Source organism: Myxine glutinosa, chromosome 5, assembly GCF_964187855.1.
Source record: "Myxine glutinosa chromosome 5, kmMyxGlut1.1, whole genome shotgun sequence".
Lineage (NCBI taxonomy): Eukaryota > Metazoa > Chordata > Myxini > Myxiniformes > Myxinidae > Myxine > Myxine glutinosa.
The window spans coordinates 169,559,487-169,586,964 of NC_136265.1; the positions used below are offsets into that span (position 1 = coordinate 169,559,487).

General features: G+C 45.7%; 1 protein-coding gene across 8 annotated transcripts in view; it reads right to left on the bottom strand.

The window, feature by feature from the left end:
- CEBPZ (CCAAT enhancer binding protein zeta) overlaps nt 1-27,179 on the bottom strand; it is a 190,236-nt gene extending 163,057 nt beyond the window's left edge. For 3 of the 8 annotated variants that reach the window (XM_068115591.2, XM_078779061.1, XM_078779060.1), the window contains exons 1-4: nt 26,691-27,140; nt 11,995-13,128; nt 10,628-11,022; nt 5,752-5,983 (exon numbers count right to left, since the gene is read on the bottom strand). In XM_068115591.2, coding sequence (XP_067971692.2) covers nt 5,752-5,983; nt 10,628-11,022; nt 11,995-13,128; nt 26,691-26,840 — 1,911 coding nt within the window. In that variant the 5' untranslated portion in view covers nt 26,841-27,140. Of the gene's footprint in view, nt 1-5,751; nt 5,984-10,627; nt 11,023-11,994; nt 13,129-26,690 lie in introns of all 8 variants that reach the window. The other 5 variants (XM_068115592.2, XM_078779062.1, XM_078779063.1 and 2 more) reach the window with 4 other exon arrangements.
- Nucleotides 27,180-27,478: the final 299 nt, after the last annotated feature.

Below are 27,478 nucleotides of genomic sequence, written 5' to 3' on the forward strand. Positions count from 1 at the left end.
TTTGAGAGCAGGGGTAGAAAAGATCAAGGTTTTGGATGGGGGAAGATAAGAGATGGTGGTGAACAGCTGTTTTAAAGACCTGGAGGGTGGAGTGGGATTGAAGAGAGTGAGGGAATTTGTTCCAGAGGCGGGAGAAAAGAGGAATGAAGGAGTGAAGGTGAGCAGAGAGTCTTGATTTTGGCAGTTTAACCATAAGAGGGTTGCAGGCAGATCTTGTGCGACCTGTAGGAATATTTGCGGAACAGAGCCCAGAGAGAGCTGGGGGGGGCAAGGCCAGAGAGGAGTCGGTAGAAGACGGAAAGACCACCAACCTGCCTGCGGTGAGTGAGTGAGAGGCCCTTGGAGTTAGCTTCATCGCGGGAGATTCCAATGATTCTGAATGCTTTGGTTTCAACAGCGTGAAGACGAGCTAGGTGTGAGGCAGGAGCACCAGCCCAGAGGGGAGAGCAGTATTCCATTGAGCTGCAGATGAAAGCCTTGTATGTGGTGAGGAGCTCAGGTGTGCCAAGGAAGGACTTCGCACGACAGAGGATGCCCAGTCGGCGACTGGCTTTGGAGGCCAGATTTGAAATGTGGTTTTCCCAGGAAAGATCATGGCAGATAGTGAGACCCAAAAGCTTGAGTGACAGAACTTCTTGGAGAGGATTATTCAGAAAGTGGATGGGAGGGTGGTCCAGTCGGTCTTTTCGGAGAGACATCGTAAGAGTGTGAGATTTGTCAGGATTGAAAGACATGTTCCACTTGTTTGCCCAGTCTGTGATTTTGTCCAGGTCTGCAGAGAGTGAGGAGGCTGCAGACTGCCGATCTGAGGGATGAAGAATGGAGCGACAGAGAGTAGGGTCATCAGCAAAGAGATAGAGAGGATTTTCAAGAGAGTCAGAGATCATTGATGAAGACCAGAAAAAGCACAGGGCCCAGAACACTGCCTTGGGGAACTCCAGCCTGAACAGGAAGAGGAGATGAGAGAAACCCATTCAGGGCCACACGTTGACTACGACTAGAGAGGAAGTCCGCCAGCCATGCGTGGAGATTTCCATGGATACCAAAAGAGGAGAGTTTGGTGAGCAGAGCGGGGTGCCAGACCGTATCGAAGGCACGTGATATGTCAAGGGAGACAGCTCTAATTTCCTGTTTGGCATTGAGGACCTCCATCCATTGTTGAGAAAGCAGAAGCAGCATGTCCAGAGTAGAGTGACCACTCTGACCAGAGTAGAGTGACCACGTAGAGGTCTGAAACAAAATTGATGATCAGAGATCAAGCCATTGGAGAAGAGGAAAGATTTCATATCTGAAGCAATGATGGATTCCATGACTTTGCTGATAATTGGGAGAAGGCTGATTGGTCTGTAGTTGCTGGGATCTGTTTTTGCACCTTTTTGTGCAAAGCGGTAATGTTGGCAGATTTCCAAGCAGATGGCAGATGACCTTGAGCAAAAGAGAGGGTGAAGAGAACAGAGAGAGGGAGTGAAAGAGCGGAAGAACAGGATTTTAGGACCCGTGGGCTGATGCCGTCAGGACCAGTTGCAGAATCAGAGTCGAGGGTTGACAGAAACTTTTCCACCTTGTCAGGAGGAAAGGACACAGAGTCCAGGAGCAGCTGGGTACGACTGGGTACGGTGGGTACAGATAGGGATGGGTTTGGGACACAAGATTTAGAGGCAAACACAGAGTTGAGGCATTCAGCTTTTTCACGTGCGGAGTCAGCCGTGTGGCCGTTTGAGGTGAGGGAGGGGATGGAGGGGGAACAAACACCAGAAACAGATTTGACCAGACGCCACCAGGATTTGGAAGAGGGAGACAGATAGAGTTCTGTCCTGAGAACGGAGAGATATTGTTTCCGGGCTCTCCTGAGGGTGGACACACACTTGTTTCGGGCTTTGTGAAAGGAAATGAGATTTCCTTCTGTTGGATTTGCTTTCCAGGAGACGAAAGCAAGTTGTTTCTCGCCAATAGCCTCACCACAAGATTCCGTGTACCACGGATGGGAGGAAGGGTATGACAACTGAAGACGAGATGGGATAAATCTGTGCATGAGAGAGAGCAATTTACTTTGGAAGAATTCCCAGGATGAGTTGATGTCAGAGGCGGTAGAGATGGGAGACCAGTCCAGATGATTGAAGGCTGCTTGAAGACCGTGCCAGTTGGCCTGAGTGAAATGCCAGACTCGTTGACGCTGAGGAGGCTCCCTGAGAATGGTCAGAGATGTCCACTTTAACAAGCACATGATCAGATGAGCCGATTGGAGCAGAAGAAGAGCAGCAGACATTTTCAGGGAAGTTAGTCATAACCAAGTCCAGAAGAGAAGATGCTCCGTTGACTGAGATCCGGGTCGGGAAATTGACAGATTGTGTCAGTCCCAGTGAGTCACAGAAGTCTTTTGCTGAAGAGCCATGGCTGGTGAGAGAGGTACCCACACCCAGCCAACTGGCATGGTGACAATTGAAATCACCACATATGAGGAAGAGAGAGTTGGGATGGGTAGATAGAAGTTGGTCCATATTATCAGACAGCGACATGCAGATGGAGTCATCACTGTTTGGTGGACGGTACAACACACATATGAACAAAAGGTGGGAGCGAAGTTGAAGCCGTAGCCAAAGTTATTCCTGTGGGTGAGGTGGAGAGAGGGCAGTGCAGGGCGAGTGAGGAAGATAGTTTTTTATAAAGATAGCAACCCCCCCCCTCACACGACGGGGCTCAGGTCTATCATACCGGAGGAGGGAGTAACCTGGGAGAGATACCAAGGAATCTGAGACATCATGAAGGAGGAAAGTTTCTGTTAAGCAGATCACGTCTGGTTTGTCAGAAGCAACCTGTATGGAGAGATCAGTCAAGTTTGAGCGAAGGCCCTGGATGTTTGAGGTCCATACTGTCAAAGAAGAGGAAGGGGGAGCATCGGATACAGAACAGGGGGGGGGAGCGGTAGGGTAAGATGTGGAAGAGGAGGAAGAGCTGTTGAAGGTGTGTCAGAGATTTCAGAATAGCTTGGAGAAAGGGAAGAATGGGGCGGACAAAAGGTTTGATGGTGATTGGGTGAGGCGCAGTGAGGTGTTATTTGAGGAGGGGGAAGAGTGAGGCAGAGGGTTGAGGGAGATGAAGGTGAAAGTTGGAAGGGGGAAGAAGCGGGGAGGATGCTTTGAGGAGGAGGGGTGAGAGGGGAGTCTAGGAGAGGAGGAGTGAGGGAGAGTCTCGGAGGGGAGGGGAGTGGGGGGAGTTTAGGTGGGAAGGGGCAAGGGGGGAGATCTGAAAGGGATGGGTGATGGGGAAGATTTGGAGGGGAGGGGCAAGGGGGAAGATTTGAAAGAGATGGGTGATGGGGAAGATTTGGAGGGGAGGGGCAAAGGGGAATATTTGAAAGAGATGGGTGATGGGGAAGATTTGGAGGGGAGGGATGATGGGGAAGTTTTGGAGGGGAGGGGTGATGGGGAAGTTTTGGAGGGAAGGGGTGATGGGGAAGATTTGGAGGGAAGGGGTGATGGGGAAGATTTGGAGGAGGGGGGCAAGGGGGAATATTTGAAAGAGATGGGTGATGGGGAAGATTTGGAGGGGAGGGGCAAAGGGGTGGATTTGGAGGGGAGGGGTGATGGGGAACTTTTGGAGGGAAGGGGTGATGGGGAAGATTTGGAGGGGAGGGGTGAGATTGGATTTTGAAAAATGTACGATTAATGGGAAACGAACATTTATTGCAAAATGAGTTTCTTGAGACCTTCGAGTCAAAAATACGTTTGAGGACGCTGAAGGATGGGTGGAGTTCTGGAGAGTTTAGGGAATATGAAAGAGGCACTGTAACTGTAAGAGATGGAATTTTTTTTTTGGAATGAATAGATTTGGTGAGCAAGTCTAAAGCATCCTTTTATAGAAGAAGAAAAAGGTGTTATAGTATATGACAGAATACAGTTCTTCAGGGGACAATTGAAACATTTTTAAATGACGTGAACACGTGATCACGAACAACGTGTTCAAAGAACGAACGAACGAACAAATAAGAACGAACAACGGATAAGAACAGAGAAGGGAATTTTTATTTTTTATTTTTTTTTTAGTTGAGATGAAAACCGACAGAGACCGAACATGAAACGTTAAAAATAGAGACCGAAAGTAATTGCGAGCGCAATTGAAGAACCGCTGAGGCAGAAACAAAGCCTCAAGCCAAGGTCAGACACGGTAGCCTACTAGTACTACACTAGGCCTCAGAATACGCGACACAAACTAACCGACGATTCTGTACACAGGTATGAAAAACCAACACCAAGAATACTATTAAAGACACACCAATAGTTACACACACTGAAAGAAAGATAGTTTCGACAAAAACACAATTGTGAAAAGTTACTTAACTTCGAAAGCGTGCGCGCATGGACAGCTTTGAAGAGACGAGCCTTCCCAGAAGAGTGGAGGCTGTTATCAGTTAAGTAGAGTTTGCAAAAAAGCACCTAAGGTGGGAGCTCAGACTGTGAGAAACAAGATTCTGTGGTCTGATGAAACCAAGATTGAACTGTTTGGCTTCCGTCCAGATCGGTGGTGTTTTGCAGTGATGGTTGTCCTTCTGGAAGTTTCTCCCATCTCCACACAGGATCTCTGGAGCTCAGCCAGAGTGACCATCGGGTTCTTGGTCACCTCTATTAGCAAGGCCCTTCTCCCCCGATTGCTCAGTTTGGCCAGGCGGCCAGCTCTAGGAAGAGTCCTGGTTGTTCCAAACTTCTTCCATTTAAGAATTATGGAGGCCACTGTGCTCTTGGGAACCTTCAATGCAGCAGAGATTTTTTTGGTAGGCTTCCCCAAATCTGTGCCTCGACACAATCCTGTCTCTGAGCTCTGCAGGCAGTTCCTTCGACCTCATGGCTTGGTTTTTGCTCTGATATGCATAGTCAGCTGTGAGACCTTATATAGACAGGTGTGTGCCTTTCCAAATCATGTCCAATCAATTGAATTTACCACAGGTGGACTCAAATCAAGGTGTAAAAACATCTCAAAGATGATCAAGAGAAATGGGAGGAATCAGAGCTAAATTTCAAGTGTCATAGCAAAGGGTCTGAATACTTATATGTAAATGTGATATTTCAGTTTTTTCTTTTTAATAAATTTGCAAAACTTTCTAAAGTCCTGTTTTCTCTTTGTCATTATGGGGTATTGAGTGTAGATTGATGAGGGAAAAAATTAATTTAAACGATTTCAGCATAAGGCTGCAACATAAAATGTGAAAAAAGTGAAGGGGTCTGAATACTTTCTGAATACACTGTACATAAGCCATATGCCACACCTATGCATGCACCGGCTCGCTTAACCCTGCTTTTCGCTTCGTGAACGCAGGATAAATATTATGAATACAGCAAAGAGCACTCATGAATATTTCTCTTCAAACTTCTTGAAAAGAAGCATTAACAAATACATTTTCTTTCAAATTAAATATTTTCGATTTATGTTCCGTTCTGCTGCTATTTGACAGGAACAATGCAGATTGTGTCTCGACGGTTTGACTGTGTGATGAGAGACAAAGTTCACATAAAGCTAACAAAGAACCAAATAATTAAGCCAAGCAATTTGGATGGTAATAAAGCAAACACACACGTTATGGTGAATTGAGGATTAACAAAAGGTTAGAACACTAAACTTAATGTGTTAGTCATCCACTGAGTATCCTGGCAACAATGGCAAATTGATTTGCACGTGCGTTAAGGGCACTCTCCAAAGACGCATTTGCACGCACATGCATGCACGCCATTATAAATGCATTCCAAAAATCACAATTACCTCAAAAAAGTCCATCATGGCACAAATACCAGGCCTGTGTTGAAGGATTTCTGAGATGAGGTACAGTGAGCCACAGGTAAATGGCGGCTGTTGAACACAGGCAACCTGCAGGAGCCTTTTCACAAATGCCTTCACTCGCCGAGCAACCATGTCCGCTTTCATAGACTTGTACAAGAGATTAAGAAACAGTGCTGGCTTGGAATATGATGACAGCTGAGGGTCCAGGATCTTTCTAAAATGCACAAAGATGAAAATATATATATATATTTAAAAAAATTAACCAGACAGACAGACACACAAACAGACAGACATTTCCCTCGACCACAGCACCCCCACCAAAGAACATCATTCCAAATTTGTATTTTCAACTGGCACGTTTTTTCCGCTGCACCTTAACAACAAAGGATTATTAGTTCATCAAGCCAAGGAAAAGGCTATTAAGCAACATTTGCATTAGTTTCACAATGAAATGTTGTGACTAGGTCAACAACGTGGTCATTTGCAGAGCAAAATGTGCCGCAGACATTCTTCTAATATACATCCTCTGAGATGCACGAGCAAACTGCTGAGGATAGGGATGCACAACCCTCTGAATGATGACCAATTAATCGTGCACAGCCAACGCGTAATTGGTCTACAAGACGTTTGTGAAGTTGTTTGAATGTTATTGAATTGCCACGAACATGTGATGCGATTAACTTGCATCGATAATATATTCAGTATTAAAATATATGTATTACATCCCGGAAAAATTATCAAGAAAGTTTAGCTCAACTAGCAAATTGTGACATTCATAACGCAGTGTCCACTCTCTTTTAAACACATTTGGTTAATCGAGTTAATAGAAAGCCCCCATAACAAGAGGTACACTACATGGCCAAAAGTATGCGGACACCCTTTCTAATTAGTGGATTCAGCTGTTTCAGCCACACCCAACACTGACGGGTACATATAATCAAGAACACAGCCATGCAATCTCATTCGACAAACATTGGCAGTAGAATGGGCCATACTGAAGAGCTCAGTGACTTTCAGCATTGCAACGTCATAGGATGCCACCTTTCCAGCAAGTCAGTTTGTCTAATTTCTGCCCTGCTAGAGCTGCCCCAGTCAACTCCAAGTGCTGTTATTGTGAAGTGGAAACGTCTTGGAGCAACAACAGCTCAGCCGTGAAGTGGTAGGCCACACAAGCTCACAGAACGGGACCGCAGAGTGCTGAAGTGCGTAGCGCATAAAAATCGTCTGTCCTCGGTTGCAAAACTCACTACCGAGTTCCAAACTGCCTCTGGAAGCAACGTCAGCACAACAACTGTTTGCCGGGAGCTTCATGAAATGGGTTTCCATTGCCGAGCAACCGCACACAAGCCCAAGATCACCATGCGCAATGCCAAGTGTCGACTAGAGTGGTGTAAAGCTCTCCGTCACTGGACTCTTGGGCAGTGGAAACGCGTTCTCTGGAGTGATGAATCAAGCTTCACCAACTGGTAGTCCGACGGACGAATCTGGGTTTGACCTTTGGAATAATGGTCTGGCGCTGTTTTCATGGTTCAGGCTAGGCCCCTTAGTTCCAGTGAAGGGAAATCTTGACGCTACAGCACACAATGACATTCTAGACGATTGTGTGCTTCCAACTTTGTGTGGCAACAGTTTGGGGAAGGCCCTTTCCTGGTTCAGCATGACAATGCCCCCGTGAGCAAAGCGAAGTGCATACAGAAATGGTTTGTTGAGATCGGTGTGGAAGAACTTGACTGGCCTGCACAGAGCCGTGACCTCAACCCCATCGAACACCATTGGGATGAATTGTAACACAGACTGCAAGCCAGGCCTAATCGCCCAACATTAGTGCCAGACCTCACTAATGCTCCTGTGGCTGAATGGAAGCAAATCCCTGCAGCAATGTTCCAAAATATCGTGGAAAGCCTTCCCAGAAGAGTGGAGGCTGTTATACCAGCAAAGGGGGGTGGGGTGGGGGGGCAACTCCATATTAATGGCCATTATTTTGGAATGACATGTTTGACGAGCACATACAGGTGTGACGTTTGGGTGTCCACATACGTTTTGCCATGTAGTGTAGTTAAATATGATGGACGACGGTTGATTGTGAACCTGTCAAGGGGCCAGGATACAATCAGTTTCAGTGAAAAAGGTCGAAGGATTTTTATCTTATTACCGCCGCCACCTAAAGTGGATGTCGGTTACGTATTCACACCCGTTTGTGTTTGTTACTTCCAAAGATCGAAGATTTTTCAAGTACAATATTTAAAAAAAGAGGGAGGAGGAGAAGCAGAAGTATATCGATTGGTCGCATGTGTCATTCTTTCTGTCTGTCTGTATGTCAATCACCTACAGGTCAAAATTTTGAACCAATCTCCACAAAACTTCACCAAAAGGTGGGGTTGGTCATAAGCAAGAAGCCGATTGATTTTGAGGTGAAAAGGTCAACAACTTTGTAGAATTTTAAAATAATCAATTTTGATCGACTTTCAAGAGGATTTGCATATCAGGTCAGTGAATTCAACAACCAATTATTTTTGCGGTCAACATAAGCCAAAATGGTCAACATAGGCCAAAAGTCACCAAGTTAGGTGTTACTGTTTACATTCTCAATTTTCATTCGATTGACTTGAAATTTCAACTGGATTTGCATGTCAGATCACTGAATTCAACCACAAATTCGTTTTAAGGTATAACGGTCAACATAAAACAAATTTCTGAAAACATCCATTTCCACTCGATTGACTTGAAATTTGAAGAGGAGTAGAATTGAAGAGAGTGTGGGAGTTTGTTTCAGAGGTGGGGAAAAAAAGGGGAATGAATGAGTGAAGGTGAGCAGAGAGTCTTGATTTTGGCAGTTTCACCAGAAGAGAAAGGGGGCTGCTGCCAGATATTCTGCATCCTGCAGGAATATTTGAGGGCCAGAAGACAAACAGACAGAGCATGGGTGCAAAGCCTGATGCCAGACTGATGCCGTCCGCAAGCCAGAAGACAGAAAGACCACCTACCTGCCGGCATTGAGAGAGTGAAAAGCCCTCATAATCAGCTTCATCGCGGGAGATACCAATGATTCAAAAAGCCTTCGTTTCTACAGCGTGAAGCCGAGCTAGGTGTGAGGCAGGAGCAAAAGCCCAGAGGGAAGAGCAGTATTCCATCAAGCTGCGGATGAAAGCTTTGTATGTGGTGAGGAGCTCAGGTGTGCCAAGGAAGGACTTAGCACGATGGAGGATGCCAAGTCGGCGACAGGCTTTGGAGGCCAGCTTGGAAATGTGATTTTCCCAGGAAAGATCGTGGCAGATAGTGAGACCCAAAAGCTTGAGTGACAGAACTTTTTTGAGAGGATTGTTGAGAAAGTAGATGGGAGGGTTTTCCAGACGGTATTTTCGGAGAGACAAAGTGAGAGTGTGAGATTTGTCAGGATTGAAAGGCATGTTCCACTTGCTTGCCCAGTTTGTGATTTTATCCTGGTCTGCAGAGAGTGAAGAGGCTGCTGCTTGCTGATCTGAGGTTTGAGATATGGAGCGGCAGAGAGTGAAGTCATCAGCAACATCAGGATTTTCCAGAGAATCAGAGAGATCATTGATGAAGACCAGGAAAGGCACGGGGCCCAGAACACTGCCTTGAGGAACTCCAGCCTGGACAGGAAGGGAAGATGAGAGAATTATATTCAGAGCCACACGTTGACTACAACAGGAGAGGAAGTCCGCAAGCCATGCATGGAGATTTCCATGGATACCATAAGAAGAGAGTTTCGTGAGCAGGGCGGGGTGCCAGACAGTATAGAAGGCACGGGATATGTCAAGTGAGACAGCTCTGATTTCCTGTTTGACATTGAGGACTTCCATCACTTGTTGAGACAGCATAAGCAGCATGTCCAGAGTAGAGTGGCCTGCTCTGAATCCAAATTGATGATCTGAGATCAAGCCATTGGAGAAGAGGAATGATTTAATATCAGAAGCAATGATGGATTCCATGACCTTGCTGATTAATTGGGAGCAGGCTGATTGGTCTGTAGTTGCAAGCATCTGTTTTTGCACCTTTTTTGTTCAAAGTGGTGATGTTGGCTGATTTCCAAGCAGATGACATGCAAAATGACTGATGAGGGATTGGGAGCAAAAGAGAGGGTGAATAGAAAGAACAGAGAGAGGGTGTGAAAGAGCGGCAGAGAAGGATTTTAGGACCCGTGGGCTGATGCCATCTGGTTCAGTTGCAGAATCAGAGTCGAGGTTTGACAGAAACATCTCCACCATGTCAGGAGAGAAGGACACAGAGTCCAGGAGCAGCTCTATACAACTTGGTAAGGTGGGTACAGAGAGTGATGGGTTTGGAACACAAGATTTTGAAGCAAACACAGAGTTTAGGCATTTCAGCATTCAGAGAGATGGGGCCAAAAACGATACATAGCATGATATCTCAAAAGGTTATGTGGATGGATTATAACAAAATTTGGTGGATGAGTTAGGTAGCTGACAAGGACAAACCAATTTGATTTGGTTAAGGTCTGGATGCAGATCCGGCGTATCAGTAGGATACAAAACAAACTGTTCAGCGTGGCAGAGGTATTATATGTGCTCTACCGAGTGACATTCTAATTAGGATTTCTTTTGTTTTATTTACATGATCGAGGCTCATGGAACTCAAAATAGAGTGTTGTTTTGTGCTTATAAAAATCTGCACCAAAGCACATCTGCACTCGTCATACAAGCCTAATGAAACCAAGTGTGGCTTGCCCGATAAATGAATGGAAAAAACTTAAATGACCTTGTATTGCATAAGCACACTGATGAAAACGGACTAAGGATACTTCCAGCACTTTATGTGCTCAGAGTAATTCGAGAAAATATCTTATTAATAAATAAATACCAATACAAGGGATTCTTACTTGTACAGAGCAGTGTAGAATCGATCAGACATTGCTAGCTGCGAGTCCATGATTTGAAATAACAACATCAGAGCCTGCACGTTTGTGTTGAATGATGACACATGCACGATCCGAAAAATTACATCCAGTTCCACGTCCAGACTGCCGTCCACGAGCTTTGCATAGGGAAACGCGCGGTTCACTCCCGTGAGCAAGGCGCTCAACATCCTGGAATCCACCTCACCCCTCTTTACAAAGGTGTTGAAAGAGGCGAAATAAAGACCAATGAGTTTGGTTGCCAACACATCATCTTCAGGTGAGAACACAATCTGGTTGAGGAAGCAAGCAGCATAATACTGCGCCTTGGTGCTCACACTGGGTCGACAGAGGAGCCGTTCGACTTCTAACACGACCACCTGATACAGACGAAAGAAGGGGAAACAAGCACCTCGTAAAGAAATATATAAATGGTGGAACCACTACTGCCTCTCACTGAGACCAATACACGCATGAACAGTGCTGTTATACAATAGTTAATTGAACTTCATTCCATATATTTTTGAACTTACACATGATTCCCTTATTCAACAAAACCAAAGCCACAAAATAATCAAATAAAACAGAACAGAGGCCACCATGCCAAGACAAGCAACAAATACCATGCAAGATTTTGGTGTGATATTCATGATAAATTGGTATGAAGAAGGAAATAAGATGAAGTGAGGAGGAATTGTTGTTCCTTTCAGAGCCACAACAATTCCCACGTCCTTGTTGGGACTGATGAGGGAAATTTGGCTCGAGTCGTTCACGAACTGGCTGGCTCACCTTGATATTCGACTAAGTAGTTAAAGCAGGAATTTGTAATGTGTTCATGGTAAACCCACATGTTCATGATCAAGACCATGACATGATCATGATATGATATGATCATGACATGATCAAGACCCACATGTTCATGGTGCCGGTGATAGCTTGCCTACGCTTTGTGAAGAGCACCGGTGGGATGTTTAATGTCCACCAACTCATGATGGCAGACGTGGCTCGGAAAACACCCGAGAGAAATATACGTTTTAACTACAGAAAGGAATTTTTATTTTCTTTTAAGAACTACTCTTAGGAATTTTTTTTGAACTATTTGTTGCCTTCGAAAATGGTGGAATTGCTTTACTCCTCCCATACCTCGTGCCGAGTAAACACTTACCCTTACCTCAATCTCCCCCTAACCACCCTTCCTTCTCTCCCTTCTCCTCCCCATTCCCCCATCATCTCCTCCATTTTTCTTTTCTCAATTTTAGTTTCTAAACTTAGCTACCAACACTCCCACCCCACACCGCGAGCATGCATGCATGACAAATAAATGGATCTAAGGAAAGAAACGAAAACCATACCTGTTTCATGTTCGGATGCTTGCTTAGGAGGAGTTGGAGGAGGTAAGACGCTTTGGTCGCCAACTTCACATCTGGGTCACCAAGTTTATTCACAAGCAGAGCGAGAAATGCCTTCTCTTGCTCTGGCTTGCTGCATAGTAGCTCATATGCAGCAGCCATAGCCTTGTTTTTTGTCTCAGACACAGTGTCCTGAGAAAGCAACTGTAGAGCCTGAACAACCTCCAGCACAACACGTCGTAGCCGGTCCTCAAAAAGCCACAAGAGCAAACGTCGGTCACGGGCATCCTTGTTGCCACTGCTCAGGTGATCAAGACCCACAAGTGGGCGGGCAGTAAAGGGCCACAATTTGCGGCTATCGGGTAGCAAGTCGGAAAGCAGGAGTTCTTTGAGAGTATCCATAGCCATAAGGCATTGCCGACGGCCACCCTTGTGACGGAGATGCGTGATCAACGATTCCAAGCTGGGCAGGTTGTGGAGCGGCGCGTCTTGGATCAGAATTGTAGCGGCAGCCATACGATCGGCTAAAGTACCACTGCTTGCTACTGTTTTTATCCAAGGAGCGTTTGACCCTCTCTGGTGCTCCTTACGTGTTTGAAAGACATTCAGTTCATTTTCAAACAATTTTTCTGCTAGTTTAGCACAACTCTCTACTGTTTGCTCGCCCTGCATCTCCGAAGCAACTTCATCCACATAATCAATTTCATACCACTTCCCACAAGGCCTTACAAGAAGAAATGAACGCTTTTGGAACGTTAGATTATCAACTGTTGCCCCAGTCTTTAAAGTAGGCTGGTAAACCTTGGACGATTTTTCACACGGCAAATGTAGTTTTTTGTTTGAAACTGTGTGTGGCCTTTTCTGTTCTTCCTTTTTCGATTTTGGCAGTTTTTCCTTTTGCCCTTTTCTAACCTTTTTTGATTTTTCCTTCATTCTCACAACAACCTTTTCACCAACACAATCAGCGGTGACGTTTTCCCCATCCGGCAGCAGCGATGCCACCTCTGAATACTTATGGATACCAAGTTTCCCAACAAAGGCTTTCAGCTCGGCATCATTCAGGTCGACAGCATGTTTTTCACTAGAATTAATTTCTTTAGATTTGTCATCTAGTGAAGTCAGCATTGTGAAGTCCTCCTATAAAAAAAACAAAAAAAAAACATCAAAATCACGACATAGCAGGATGACGAAATATCATAATTGGTGGAGTTCTGTTATCATACTAAAATCCACAATTTGGTGTATGTCTGACGTCTGTCTGTCTGACTATTTTCACCACGATATATTCAGTCGTTACTTATCCAATCATAAGCAAACTTGACAGGAGGACTAAGGGTCACATTATGGAGATTATAATCGATTTAACTTCCCCCCCCTCTGCCCCCCCAAGGGGGATATGCACCTTGAACAAACTCTATGTTGAGGTATATATCTCTGCTCACCTTCACCCTTTCATTCCTCCTCTCCCGCCTCTGGAACAAACTCCCACACTCTCTTCAATCCCATTCCTCCCTCCAGGTCTTTAAAAAAGCTGTTCACCATCATCTATCTTCCCCCATCCAAAACCTTGATGTTTTCTACCCCCGTTAAAACACCCCAAATGCTTTGTACCATGTACCCCTCCCCCCCCCCCCTTCCTCCCCCAACTGGCCCTCTCTCTTCCACAGATCTACTGGGACGTCCCTGTTCTCTACTGTTGTTGCGCTTGTATGCTTTCCTCCCCCCCCCCTCTTGCCTCCCGCTCCCTTTATTACCCTGCGCTCGCGAAGCGAAATGCAGGGTTAAGCAATCGGTTATGTACGTGTGCCGTACGTGTGCATTTAAAAAATTCATTTTCTCAGCAACCGTTGGTCCGATTGACATGAAATTTTACCGTAGATTTTTTTTCTGATAATTATGACATCATAGGTCACGTGGTATGGGCGCCATCTTGGAAAAACGTTACACCTCTACATCTCCCAAACCACTTGATGGAAAAAATTGAAACATGCCTCATTGTCAAGTACAACCCATGGGGAATAAGATTTGTTAATGATGATGTCACAGGTGCCTCCATTATGACGTCATAATTCGACAGGTACAACGCTTGATCTGATAAGTATGAAAAAAAAAAATTCCTCTGCAACTGTTAGCCCGACGACCACTAAATTTTCAGAATATGAGCGTCTCCTCCTGGAGAATTGTTCTAATTATGACATCGTTGGTCACATGGTACAGGCGCCATCTTAGATCAAAAAACCCCTTAAAAAAAACAGAAGAGTTGGCTTACACCAACTCCTTCTCAAGACTGCGCAGGTTAAGTATTCTATGAATACCATATAGTTTATTGTATGTTTTATGGGTCCGTGCATGTTTTCGTGTGTAATGTGTTAGCTCTTATACGAGCTTCGATCTTGTATACAAATATATATATATACACACTATATATATATATATATATATATATATATATATATATATATATATATATATATATATATATATATATTGTTGCGAATATGGAATTTGGCCTCCATATCCGCTTGTAAATATTCCCCTATTTTCTCCAATACTCCCCAACTTTCCCCAATCCCCCATTCCCTAGTCCCATTGCATGTAAATAACAATCAGTAGAGCCGACCTTCCCCTTATTCCCCCATTAAATGTCGTGCCCAGGTCCACCGCACCACACGTAGACAACTTTCGGACATCTTCCTAGTTATTCTTAGTCTATGTCAGTTAAGGCCTCGTCTCCATTAATTATGACTCTTCGTTGCACCAGAATGTGATTATATGGCATCAGTAGTGAGTTTAGGACCTTTCCCATACCTCTTTCCATCTTCTTCCCCAACCAACTATGGCTGCAGCAACGGAGGGGATGGGGGCGGCGCGGCGGCGCGGGGGGGGAGGATGCGTCCTCACACCGGCTCGATTAGCGCCATTGACCACGCGCTCCACGGGGTTACCACGGAGGGGCTGGCTGTCAGCTCCTCCTCAAGGGCGGAGCCTGGTAACCCCCCGCACCCAATCAGAAGGGCGGACCGATTCCATCTGGGGCGGCGCTAGCGAGCCGAGGGCGTGTCACTCCCCGCCGGATACACGCGGCCACGTAGCGGACGTGACGTCAGATGCGCCCCCAGCTGGAGAAAGAACGTTGCCTTGCCTACGACCGCTGAGAGGAAGAGAACCCGCCTGAGAAAGAACGTCACCTCTGAGCGCTGCGACGAGACCTCCCCGCATCTCTGGACCGGACCGGGTCGATTCTAACCTTTGAGCACAGGTGCACCTGGAGCCATCGCTACCCGCCTGTCCTTTCCATCAACCCCCGTGTGAGTCAGCCGTTGTCCCGTTTGCCTGTCGTCTGTTGGGGAATAATATAAGATTGTGTCTAAGTGCTTGTCTTTCTATGTTGTACCTCTAGCCCCTGTAATCTAACCTTTTCCGTAACGAATATAATCTCCTCCGGAGGTCTTGAGAACCGTATCCCTGGTGTCGTCATTTTATAACCCAGCCGGGTGTCTTCTTTTTCTTATTGAGCCAGCGTGGCGCGGCTCCGTCAACGTTCGAGTACAATCGGGTAATTTGTGCAGACGTGGTCATACCAAAACCGCTCGGTAAACTAACATCTAAGCCACGTCTGTAACAATATATATATATATATATATATATATATATATATATATATATATATATATATATATATATATATATACACACTATATATATATATACATACACAGTCACATGAAAAAGTAAGTACACCCCATGTAAAGTTTTGACTTTTTCAACATATTTCAACATACAGCTATTTATTTATTTATTTTTTATTTATTTTTTTATTTTGTTGTATACAAGATCGAGGCTCGTGAAAGAGCGAACATTAATCACACAGAAAGACAAACAGACACACAAAACAAATAACATCGGGAGCGGTAGACAAGATGGGGAGAGAGGGGGAAGGACACAAACACAACATTTGAGAGCAGGGACCGAGAGACATGGAGACATCGAGAGAACTGTGGGAGGGAGAGAGCTTTAGAGGGGAGGCATGGGAAGGGGGGGGGGGGGGGTGGGAGAGGTATAAAACATATGGACACTGCCAAGACTTCCAGGAAAGAAGTTGGAATTTCAAACAAGTTGGATCTGGGGTGAATTAGTGGGGGTAGAAAAGATCAAGGTTTTGGATGGGGGAAGATAAGAGATGGTGGTGAACAGCTGTTTTGAAGACCTGGAGGGAGGAGTGTGATTGAAGTGAGTGTGGGAGTTTGTTCCAGAGGCGGGAGAAAAGAGGAATGAAAGAGTGAAGGTGAGCAGAGAGCCGAGATTTCGGCAGTTTAACCATCAGAGGGTGGCTGGCAGATCTTGTGCGACCTGTAGGAATATTTGGGGGACAGAGCACAGAGAGCTGGGGGAGCAAGGCCGGAGAGGAGTCGGTAGAAGACAGAAAGACCACCTACCTGCCTGCGGTGAGTGAGTGAAAGGCCCTCAGAGATAGCTTCATCGCGGGAGATTCCAATGATTCTGAAAGCTTTGGATTCAACAGCGTGAAGCCGAGCCAGGTGTGAGGCAGGAGCACCAGCCCATGGGGGAGAACAGTATTCCATTGAGCTGCGGATGAAAGCCTTGTATGTGGTGAGGAGCTCAGGTGTGCCTAGTGTTACATATTTATGTGAATGTATGTGGATTACCATTCAGGTCTTTGCTTATCCGTGTGTAGTATATTAAGGGTTGTTGTGATTGGAGGGTCAGGAGCCCTTCTGAACAAGTGGCCGGAAACGGAAGTGACCGGAAACGGAAGAGGAAAAGACACGAGGAAAAAAGGACGAGGATTCTTTTTCCTCGCCCCGCTCCGACGAAAAGTGGGATTGATTGAGCCGTGTGGAAGAGCGGCGTTCCCGAGCCTGTCTGGCGAGAGGAGTTACCGGGACGGATACCTGCCCGGTGGACGGCAAACTGGTGTGGCCGTGCACCGACCCAGCGTTTGGCGCCGTGCGCGACACCGTCTAAAAAGACGCATACGGGTCGCCCGTTGGGGCCTAACACGCCTGGCAAGCGGCGTGGGCTTGCTTTCCCGTCCCCGCTTCGCGTGGCCGCGAGGGGCTGTAGCCGGGGTGCCGGGTACGATACCTGCCCGGTGGAAACACGTCCACCCGGGGTTCGTTCAACCGCCCGAGTGCGGCGACGGCGACCATCATCTTGGTCAGGAGTGGCCCAGAGACATTGTGCGGGACCGAGACCAAAAGGGTGTCGTGAGTACTCACCGGGACACACATGTATAAGATGGCCATCTTAATCATAGGGAATTGATTGTGGGTTGGGAATTGTTGATGGTTGTGTATTGTTGATTGCTCGGGGAAAATCTCCGTGGTTGTATCATTGACATTGTATGGTATCATTACCATTGAAATATATCCTTGAACATCAGTTGTCTCTTGGGTGAAATTCATATGGATTGCGCGGCGAAAGCGCATATATAATACAGCTTTCTGGCGAAGTTCCTCTCATTGTCCGGGGGTCACCGAGACCAGGTATTCACCGAGGGGACCACGTAACACTAGGAAGGACTTCGCATGACGGAGGATGCCCAGTCGGCGACTGGCTTTGGAGGCCAGCTTGGAAATGTGGTTTTCCCAAGAAAGATCATGGCAGATGGTGAGACCCAAAAGCTTGAGCGACAGAACTTCTTGGAGAGGATTGTTGAGAAAGTAGATGGGAGGGTTGTCCAGTCGATCTTTTCGGAGAGACATAGTAAGAGTGTGAGATTTGTCAGGATTGAAAGACATGTTCCACATGTTTGACCAGTCTGTGATTTTGTCCAGGTCTTCAGAGAGTGAGGAGGCTGCAGACTGCCGATCTGAGGGAAGAGGGATGGAGCGGCAGAGAGTGGAGTCATCAGCAAAGAGATACAGAGGATTTTCCAGAGAGTCGGAGAGATCATTGATAAAGACCAGAAAAAGCACAGGGCCCAGCACACTGCCTTGGGGAACTCCAGCCTGAACGGGAAGGGGAGATGAGAGAAATCCATTCAGGGCCACACGTTGACTACGACCAGAGAGGAAGTCCGCAAGCCATGCATGGAGATTTCCATGGATACCATAGGAGGAGAGTTTGGTGAGCAGAGCTGGGTGCCAGACCGTATCGAAGGCACGTGATATGTCAAGGGAGACAGCTCTGATTTCCTGTTTGGCATTGAGGGCCTCCATCCATTGTTGAGACAGCAGAAGCAGCATGTCCAGAGTAGAGTGACCTGGTCTGAAACCAAATTGATGATCAGAGATCAAGCCATTGGAGAAGAGGAAAGATTTCATATCCGAAGCAATGATGGATTCCATGACTTTGCTGATAATTGGGAGCAGGCTGATTGGTCTGTAGTTGCAAGGATCTGTTTTTGCACCTTTTTGTGTAAAGCGGTAATGTTTGCTGATTTCCAGGATGCTGGCAGATGACCTTGAGCAAAGGATAGGGTGAAAAGAACAGAGAGAGGGTGAGATAGAGCGGCAGAGCAGGATTTTAGGACCCGTGGGCTGATGCCATCTGGTCCAGTTGCAGAATCAGAGTCGAGGTTTGACAAAAACTCCTCCACCTTGTCAGGAGAGAAGGTCACAGAGTTCAGGAGCAGTTTGGTTCGACTGGGAAAGGTGGGAACAGAGAGAGATGGGTTTGGGACTAAGGATTTTGAGGCAAACACAGAGTTGAGGCATTCGGCTTTGTCACGTGCGATGTCAACTGTGTGGCCATTTGAGGTAAGGGAGGGGATGGAGGGGGAACAAACACCAGAAACGGATTTGGAGGAAGGAGACAGGTTTGAGAGTTCATTCTTGAGTGAGGAGAGATAGTGCTTCCTGGCACTCCTGAGGGTAGACACACACTTGTTCCGAGCTTGGTGGAAGGAACTGAGATTTCCTTCAGTTGGATTAGCCTTCCAAGAGGCAAAGGCAAGTTGTTTCAGGGCAACTGCCTCACCACAAGATTCAGTGTACCATGGACGGGAGGAAGGGTAAGACAACTGAAGGCGAGATGGGATAAATCTGTGCATGAGAGAGATCAGTTTGCTTTGGAAGAATTCCCAGGAAGAATTGATGTCAGAGGCAGTGGAGATGGGAGACCAATGATCTTCATTTCAACAATATTGATAGATAAAGGTGATCTAGTACAACAAATATCATGACACATTTACATTTTGTAGTCCATTGTATAATTTAAATAAACATAAATGCAAATTTCGCATGCGGAAAAAGTAAGTACACCCTTGGCTCTAATAGGTGGTATTTCCCCCTTTGGCAGAAACAACCTCAAGTCGGCGTTTCTTATAACTGTCTACCAGTCTCTGACATCGACTGGGAGAAATTTTTGCCCACTCCATGCAGAATTCTTTCAGCTGTGCGATGTTTGAGGGGTTTCTTGTATGCACAGCTCATTTCAAATCCCCCCACAACATCTCGATGGGATGTAGATCCGGGCTTTGACTTGGCCATTCCAGAACCCTCCATTTCTTTCTTTTCAGCCATTCCTTGGTGGATTTACTGGTATGTTTAGTGTCATTGTCATGTTGCAAGGTCCACCTTTGGTTGAGCTTAAACTTTGACAGATGGCCTCACATTATCCTCAAGCACCCTCTGGTACAATGAAGAATTCATCGTGGATTCTATGATGGTGAGCTGCCCAGGCCCTGATGCAGTAAAGCTGCCCCAAACCATAATATTTCCACCACCATGCTTTACAGTTGGTATCGGGTTCTTGTGGTCAAATGCTGTCTTTGGTTTTCGCCAAACATGTCTTCTGGTACTGTGGCCAAATAGCTCTACCTTTGACTCATCTGTCCAGAGCACATTGTTCCAGAAGTGCTGGTCTTTGCCAAGACCTGTTTTCTGGTCTGTTTGCTGGCTGGCTGTTTGTTTGCAGGCTGGTCCCGTTTGCTGGTTTGCTGGTTTGCTCCTGTTTGCTGGTTCATTGGCAAACTTTAGTCTTGCCCTGATGTTCTTTCTGGACAGAAAGGGTTTTCTCCTGGCACACCTCCCATGTAGATCAAATTTGTGCAGCCTCTTTCTTATGGTAGACTCATGCACTTTGACATCAACAGTGGCAAGAGCTACCTGTAGGTCCCGTGATGACATTCTGGGCTCCTTTGAGATTTGTTTCAGCATCTTGCGGTCCGCTCTCGGGCTGAACTTGCTGGGGCGGCCTGGACTGAACAAGTTGGCAGTTGTTTGGAATCTTCTCCACTTGTAGATGATCTTCCGGACAGTCGAATGATTGATTTCAAATTGTTTGGAGATCTTTTTAAATCCCTTCCCAGACTCGTAGGCATCTATAACCTTCTTTCTGAAGGCCTCAGAGAGCTCTTTTGATCTCGGCATGGTGCCACCGCACACTTCAACAACAAAGAGCAAACCAAACTAAATGTCTGAGGTTTAAATAAGACAGGTTCCTCCATGATCCTCTCCAACGTTGTTCTAATCATTTGCACCTGAGCTGGAGCACCTGATTCTAATTTTAGGTATTTGAAGTAGTGATAAATGTCGGGGTGTACTTACTTTTTCCACATGCGAAATTTGCATTTATGTTTATTTAAATTATACAATGGACTACAAAATATAAATGTTTCATGATATTTGTTATATTATATCACCTTTATCTATCAATATTGTTGAAATGTCTTTTGAATCTCTTTGAAATCTTTGAAAAATGAAATCTTTGAAATCTCTCTTGAAAATCCTCTATCTCTTTGCTGATGACTCCACTCTCTGCCACTCCATTCCTCATCCCTCAGATCGGCAGTCTGCAGCCTCCTCACTCTCTGCAGACCTGGACAAAATCACAGACTGGGCAAACAAGTGGAACATGTCTTTCAATCCTGACAAATCTCACACTCTTATGATGTCTCTCCGAAAAGACCGACTGGACAACCCTCCCATCTACTTTCTGAATAATCCTCTCCAAGAAGTTCTGTCACTCAAGCTTTTGGGTCTCACTATCTGCCATGATCTTTCCTGGGAAAACCACATTTCCAAACTGGCCTCCAAAGCCAGTCGCCGACTGGACATCCTCCGTCGTGCGAAGTCCTTCCTTGGCACACCTGAGCTCCTCACCACATACAAGGCTTTCATCCGCAGCTCAATGGAATACTGCTCTCCCCTCTGGGATGGTGCTCCTGCCTCACACCTAGCTCGTCTTCACGCTGTTGAAACCAAAGCGTTCAGAATCATTGGAATCTCCCGCGATGACGCTATCTCCGAGGGCCTTTCACTTACTCACCGCAGGCAGGTTGGTGGTCTTTCCGTCTTCTACCGACTCCTCTCCGGCCTTGCTCCCCCAGCTCTCTCTGGGCTCTGTCCCCCAAATATTCCTGCAGGTCGCACAAGATCTGCCTGCAACCCTCTTATGGTTAAACTGCCAAAATCAAGACTCTCTGCTCACCTTCACTCCTCTTTTCTCCCACCTCTGGAACAAACTCCCTCACTCTCTCCAATCCCACTCCTCCCTCCAGGTCTTTAAAACGGCTGTTCACCACCATCTCTTATCTTCCCCAATCCAAAACCTTGATCTTTTCTACCCCCGCTAATTTCACCCCAAATCCACTTTTTTGAGGTGACTTTTGTCTTCTTTCCTGGAAGCCCTTGGTGTCCTTGCGTTTTATACCTATCCTGCCTCCCCCCAGGCCCTCTGCCTCCCACACATCTCTTTCACGAGCCTCGACTCTGTATACAAAAAAAAAAAAAAAAAATGAAGATCAAATAGCTGTATGTTGAAATATGTTGAAAAAGTCAAAACTTTACATGGGGTGTACTTACTTTTTCACGTGACTGTACACATACATACATACATACATACATACATACATACATACATATATATATACAGTGGTACCTCGGCTTACGAGTTTAATCCGTTCCGTGACGGAGCTCGTAAGCCAAATCGCTCGTAAGTCAAAGCAAATTTTCCCATTCAAATGCATTGAAATGCTATTAATCCGTTCCAGCCTCAAAAAAAAAACACCAATTTTTTTTGTTAGGTGCTTTTAAATAACAAAAATGTACTTTATAAATAACAAATAATGTATAAACAAGCACGACCTCGTATATACTGTACATAATACAAGAGAATGTAAAGAAATAAACTGGTTTTATTAAGCAGAGGAGAAGAGCATGCCAGGTGAGGTGTGCGTGTTGTCGACTTGGCGAGGCAGTACGATCGTACTCCTTCTACGATATGTACGATTTTGAAGCAGAAGGAGTCCATAAAGGCTATAACGCCAGCCAAGGGCGTTACGATTATTTCAAAGCTCCGGACCTCTATCCATGAAGATATGGAGAAGTTGTTGTTTGTGTGGTTGAAGGAGAAGCAGCTCGCAGGAGATACCGTGACCGAGAGCATCATGTGTTTGAAAAGATTGAAACTCGGATATCGAGCACGGACCACGAGGTGTTTTTTCTTTTTTCTTAATCTCGGTTTCAGTGAACTTTTGCTCTGTGCTCACGTGTACTGTACCTGTACCTGTAATGGTACGTCAGAGGATGGCACCTGTTGTCATCATATTAAGTGCAAGATGTTCTGCATCGTAAGTTGGTACACCGTGGTCTTTCAGCGGTGTTTAAGCCGGCCGTCTTGGCTTCTGTCACCATTGGCATTGAGTCTTTCGATGTAGGTAGGTCGTTGTGTGCCGGTGCCTTGGCCGAATTCCTTCATTGCTGCATTGTTAGCTCACCTGGTTTTTTATACCACATCTTTGGTTATCGGACCAGCGAATGGCGTCATCTCCTCCAAAGTATGGCTTATTCTCACTTGTCTTGGACGATCTTCTACTTCTAGCCTTCCACCGTGCATTTGGTGTCCACTGTACTTACTGTACAGTGCCTGGTAAAATTGATGTAATGGGTTTTTGACCGTCAACGCCATGAACCGCCATGAACCGCCATGAACCGTCAACGCCATGAACCGCTAACACTCAAAAGCCCATTTATCGCGCCTTATAAAGCAAAACGCAAACCGAAAGCCATGCCTCTCAAGCGAGGCGTGCTTCCGTGGTCACGTGATCCACAGGTGTAGCTCATTATACCCGCACGCGCGACACGCTTTGGCGGTCACGTGACCAGCCACTCTGGAGGCGGGGATCCCCGCCGATGACGTCACCGGCTGGAGCAAGGAGATTCCTCGCTCATGTATTTCGACGATTGCGTGTTTTATATCCAAGCAGAGATGCTTTCACGGCAAGATAACCGCGTGACCGGAACCGGAAGCCACAACCGGAAAATTCAAAAAAATAAATTTTTTGAGCTCGTACATCGGATCTCGGCTCGTATCCCAAAGCAACAAACCGCCCGAGCGACGGCTCGTATCCCGAAAAACTCGTACGTTGGGGCACTCGTAAGCCGAGGTACCACTGTATATATATATATATATATATATATATATCAGTGTTAAGATTATCATGGAGTATTTCCAAGGTCGCTTCAAATAACGAAAGTAACACTAAAGGTCAATCAATTACAATAACAAAATAAACAACACTAAAGATAATAGCATAATAATGATGTTATTGCAAAAGAATATTAATACTGATAATATCCTGTCTCCCCAAAGGGTTTCCTTCTTGGACAAACGGCATGTTAATGTGTATAAATAGCTTATCGTGCGGTGTCATGGAAAACCCTTACCGGAAGTATAAAAAAAACAAAAACATTATAAACCACAAACATACACATTTGATTACCTTTTGAAACAGTCGCTTCTGCTGTTTAATACTAAACTGAAACTGAAAGGTAGGAAACCTGGGTTGTGTTCAGTTACCAAGCAGCTAGCGAGTGCTTGCCAAGCCAGCTGTTCCTTATCAACTGTTAAAAATGGAGTGCTTGGTTAAAAGTTTAAGCCACTTGGCGAGCGCTCTATGAGAAACTTGGTAAACGAACACACCCCCAATGTTATTGAGGCCTGACCCTCGATATACTGTAATCTATATACCCCAGAGAGGAATGACCCTTCCTGCTGCTCCAGTAGGGAACAGGTGTACTTGTACAAGGAAATACAAGAACTTGCACAAAGGAGGAGGCTACTTAGCCCATCAAGCCAGTGTTTTACCCACAACCCATAAATTTAATCAAACAGTTTATTTTCACTATGGTTTTTGAAAAAAAAAATGGGGGAATATTATAATCGGGCCTGTCCGTCCATCTATCCGTCTGTCACGCTGTCACCTCCTAAATGGTTGGGCAGAAATTCACCAAACTTGGTATTTATGATCACCACATGGCAAGAAGGTGCAAGTGCAGTATCATTTTGGCCCCATCCCATGGGGCGGGATCAAAAGGTCAGATTTTTAAAAAACAATCTATTTTTAAGGGAAAAAAATTTTTTGCTTAAAATTTGATATTAGGTCATTCATGGTGGTACTTTTTGCCATCTGTCAACTTTGCTTTAGGCGGGAAGCGTGGGGATGTGTGATGGCGTAGCATCAACTTCGCTATGGTAATGTTAATTGTACTGCCAGGTGGTGTTGGTGAAGGAGAAGGCGGCAAACACAAAAACATCAACATGGTTTTAACATCTTTGATGGATGAGGAGGTTCTGACGAGAGGCCGCACAGAAATCACAGTTACTACAAATTTATACAAACGCCCATCCATACGGAAACCACATACCGGTCCTGCCAAAGCCCAGGACCCCTCTATTACCCCAATGCTTCTCGGTACCTATCTACCGTTTCTGCTGCCACCACCTTTCCAGGGAGACTATTCCATGCATTAGCCACTCTCCGAATTAAAGACCAGGCTGCTTTAACACCGTCATTCCTCTCCTCTTTAACCCTGGTGTTGGGCTAGCGGCTAGGGTGCCGGCTTAGGATCCTAGGATCCTGGGTTCGAATCCCGGTCGATCGCTGAATTAACACCAGGGGGGTTGACTCAGCCTGTCATCCTTCCGAGGTCGGCTAATTGAGTACCAGTTCACTGGTAATTCCCTGCTTGTCGTTAAAGGCGGCAAAAAGGGTTGGCGTCAGGAAGGGCATCCGGCCGTAAAACATTGCTTCAAAAAGGGGACCAAACAACAACAACCACGGTTCCCGAAAAAGGCCAACCCCCACTTTGCGGGGAAAAATGGCCTCTAAAGGTGGTTTTTTAATTTTATTATTCCTCTCCTCTTCGCAATCAGGCTGTGGTCCCTGGTCCAGTCACTGCCAATTTCTTCCAAATTCATTGCCTATACCCTTTCGTCATCTTAACTATTGCTTTCAAAGCCTCTCAAAATCAATATACCGTATTCACTTTTACTGTCTTGCACAATACCTTTTGCCCTTTATATAGAAGCAATATCAAGAACAACATTACCAATTAGTGCCAAACTGCCAATTACAATAAACAAAAAAGAACCTCGGTGGGTATGAAGGAAAGAATGCCAGGTCACTCAAAACAGGATCCTGCTTACATTATAGATGATTATTTATGAGAAAAAATAATGAAGAAGCAAATTTCAATGAGTACATAACACTAGAACAGCATTCGGTAGAGAGCATACCTCCGCCAAGCTGAGCAGGTAACGTTTTGGATCCCACTGATGGGCCGGATCTGGATCCAGACCTGAACCAAAATAGTGTCAGCTTGTTCCGCCAAGATTTTTCATCATCCGTCTATTATTTGTTTTAATATTGTGTTATATATCATTTTTGGCCCCATCTGTCAATGGTTAAGAATCACGTACAAAAATTAATAATCCTCGTATCCGGATCCGGATGTTCACCAAGATGTGCTCAATTCATCACACACACAACCAACCTGTCGATCAAGTTTTGTTTAAACCTGTCCACAACTTTGAGATATACTGCTCACAGACAGACAAACAGACAGGTAGGGGTGAAAACATATGACCTCTGTCCACCTTCGGTAGCAGAGGTAACCAGGCTATTTTGACATTTGCACAACATCATAAATATACCATGCATGGCCTCCCTATGCAGAGCGTGCTGTGAAGTAGTTACTAGGATACAATTCTGGTTGGGTCGGCACTCTGACTCAGGAAGTCACGAATTTGTCATTTGTTCAGGGTGCCGGCGATAGCTCGCCTACTCTTCCCGAGGGACACCGTGGGATCTTTAACGTCCACCAAGGAATGCTGCAGACGAGGGACGTCACACGCATCGATTAATCTCCCAGCCTGTGAAACACCAGGATGACAGTTTATAGCTGGGTCGGGAACGGGATTCAAAACCAAGCTAGATATCCTGGAGGCGAGTGTGTGCACCTGTACTACATCGTAGTGAAATCACCGTATACATAATTCGTTTATTACTACTACTAGTAGTAATAAACTACTACTAGTAGTACTAGTATTACTACTACTAGTATTACTACTACTAGTATTACTACTACTAGTAGTAGTACTAGCAATTTCAACTTGACGCAAGAGGCCGAATCGATATAATGTGCCAACACACGTGTCAATGTTGTCACCAGGCTGCTCACACACGTGTTTCTTAAAACAGCTGCAATAGCACGTTTTTAATATGCTGGATCACCCTGATGTACATGGATGTAAATATGATACACAAGCCGCTTTATCAGTCATTCGTACACCGCGGTAGCTTCTCAGGAAAGCGCCGATAAATGTTATGCTTATAGACTAGATCCCGCCGGCAACATGGTGCACGGTTCCCCCACAATCCAACTAGGAAAACCGTGAGACTTCAGTCGGGCCTGCATGGCAGTAGGCCCGACAAGCAGGGCGAGGCTCACCTTGGTACCTCCGAGGTCCAATACTTCATCGAGAGTGAAATCCATTCCGTCAGGGCCGTTTTTGCTCTTGGTGGCAGAACCAGCGTCAGCCTGAGCTTTCCGAAACGTGCGATCGGGTCGTGAGTTCCCAAGGCGCACAGCAGACGCCATGGCACCTCAACAGTCACCACAGATGACACGTGAATACGTGAATTCGATGTTTCGATCCCAGAACGAGCAGCGTTCGATCAGTCAGTGTAACGTGTTTGAATTGCCAAATAAAAATTAATCAATTTGTCACGTATATATTGTGCCTTGTAGCGAATATTAAATTTATACTTTTACCGTCAAAAGCGAGACCAGTCATTATAAGCTCAAGTAAACGTGTCGGGACTCTTACATCGCTCAATCTTCAAATTCTGGTTTAAATACAACAAAATGCTTCACATCAGCTGACGAAATAACACAACAAGAACTTCACTTCTTCGACGTCATGACGTCGACCGATATGTCTCCGCCCACATTTTGACGTCATACTGGCACCAAGTTTGATTGAAATCTCTTGTTGTGGGGGGGGGGGGGGGGGGTTACCCCTTTTATTTGGGACATAATCCACAGGCACGGTTCCAGTGGGGCTTTTGATTGTATGGGCGTGGCGTGCACGCGGTTGTTGGAGCCACACCCCCCGTGGTGGGGTGTGGTTATAAAATGCTTTCAGAGTGCCGGTCGCGGGAGATTTCTGTTGGAATAAAGGAGCTTTGAACAGCACAGAAATGGCCTCGTCCTCTCGTCATCCGCGACTCCTACAT